General features: G+C 48.3%; 1 protein-coding gene across 1 annotated transcript; it reads right to left on the bottom strand.

The window, feature by feature from the left end:
- On the bottom strand, window positions 1-623 carry LOC123407731. Its single transcript, XM_045100934.1, has 2 exons — window positions 448-623; window positions 1-333 (listed from the first exon to the last, which is right to left on the bottom strand). Exons 1-2 carry the CDS (start codon window positions 556-558, stop codon window positions 154-156), a joined length of 291 nt encoding a protein of 96 aa, XP_044956869.1. The 5' UTR covers window positions 559-623; the 3' UTR covers window positions 1-153.
- Window positions 624-857: the final 234 nt, after the last annotated feature.

Here is an 857-nt window from a genome sequence, read left to right as displayed (position 1 = left end):
TTTATCCAAAGCCTGTTAACAAAAGATTAGAAAATGTCTTGCTGAGCCTGGCCAACGTTCGGTGAAAGCATCCCCGAATACATTTCTTAGCATCAAAATTACATGCCTATTGGCATCTTGAATTATTTCTTAGCTCCATCATTTCTATGGAGCTCAACTAACGGGGCAGCAGCAGTTGCTTCTGTCGTTGCAGAAGGCACCGGGCACCGGCGGCGCCCGCACGCTACCGCAAAACTTCTTGCACAGGTGGTAGGTGCAGTGTGGGAAGTAGTTGGAGTAGCACGACGCCGGCACAAAAAGAGCAGCAGAGTCATTGATGTGCAAAATAATCGTCTGGTGGATCTGTTGACCTCGGAGACCATGGAAATCAAGTGTTCCTTCCTATAGTACTAAATCAACCATAATTAATAGAAACTGAATGGAGTAGCGAAATTGACTGGTACTAACCTCTTTGTGGGCATCACACAAGGAGAGAAGGAGGGTGGTAGCCATGATCACCATGACAGCGGCCACGAAGCTGCAGCAGAGGGCGCTCCTGTTCTTCTTCAGCATGGCCATGGCGTACAGTACAGGAAGGGGCAGGAGGCTAGCTAGTCAGCTACGCTTGCGTGCGTGTTGTTCTTCTTCCTTTGCCGACGGTAGCTCGATAATTAGGGTGATCCGAAGGGGGCTATGTGCAAAGTTAGAAGAGTTGTCCCGCCCTGTCCACTTGGCGCTTTCCTATTGGTTGGGGTGAGTTAGGACTGATTTTGCATTGGGCATGGAAGTTTGTGGAGTTGGTATTCACATTTTTCAAGTTTGTGGATTCAACCATTACATTGCTTGCAAGTTTAGGTACCCCTCGTGCTATTACCTTC

This window comes from Hordeum vulgare, chromosome 1H (assembly GCF_904849725.1).
Source record: "Hordeum vulgare subsp. vulgare chromosome 1H, MorexV3_pseudomolecules_assembly, whole genome shotgun sequence".
Lineage (NCBI taxonomy): Eukaryota > Viridiplantae > Streptophyta > Magnoliopsida > Poales > Poaceae > Hordeum > Hordeum vulgare.
This window is presented reverse-complemented; position numbering and strand designations above follow the sequence as displayed.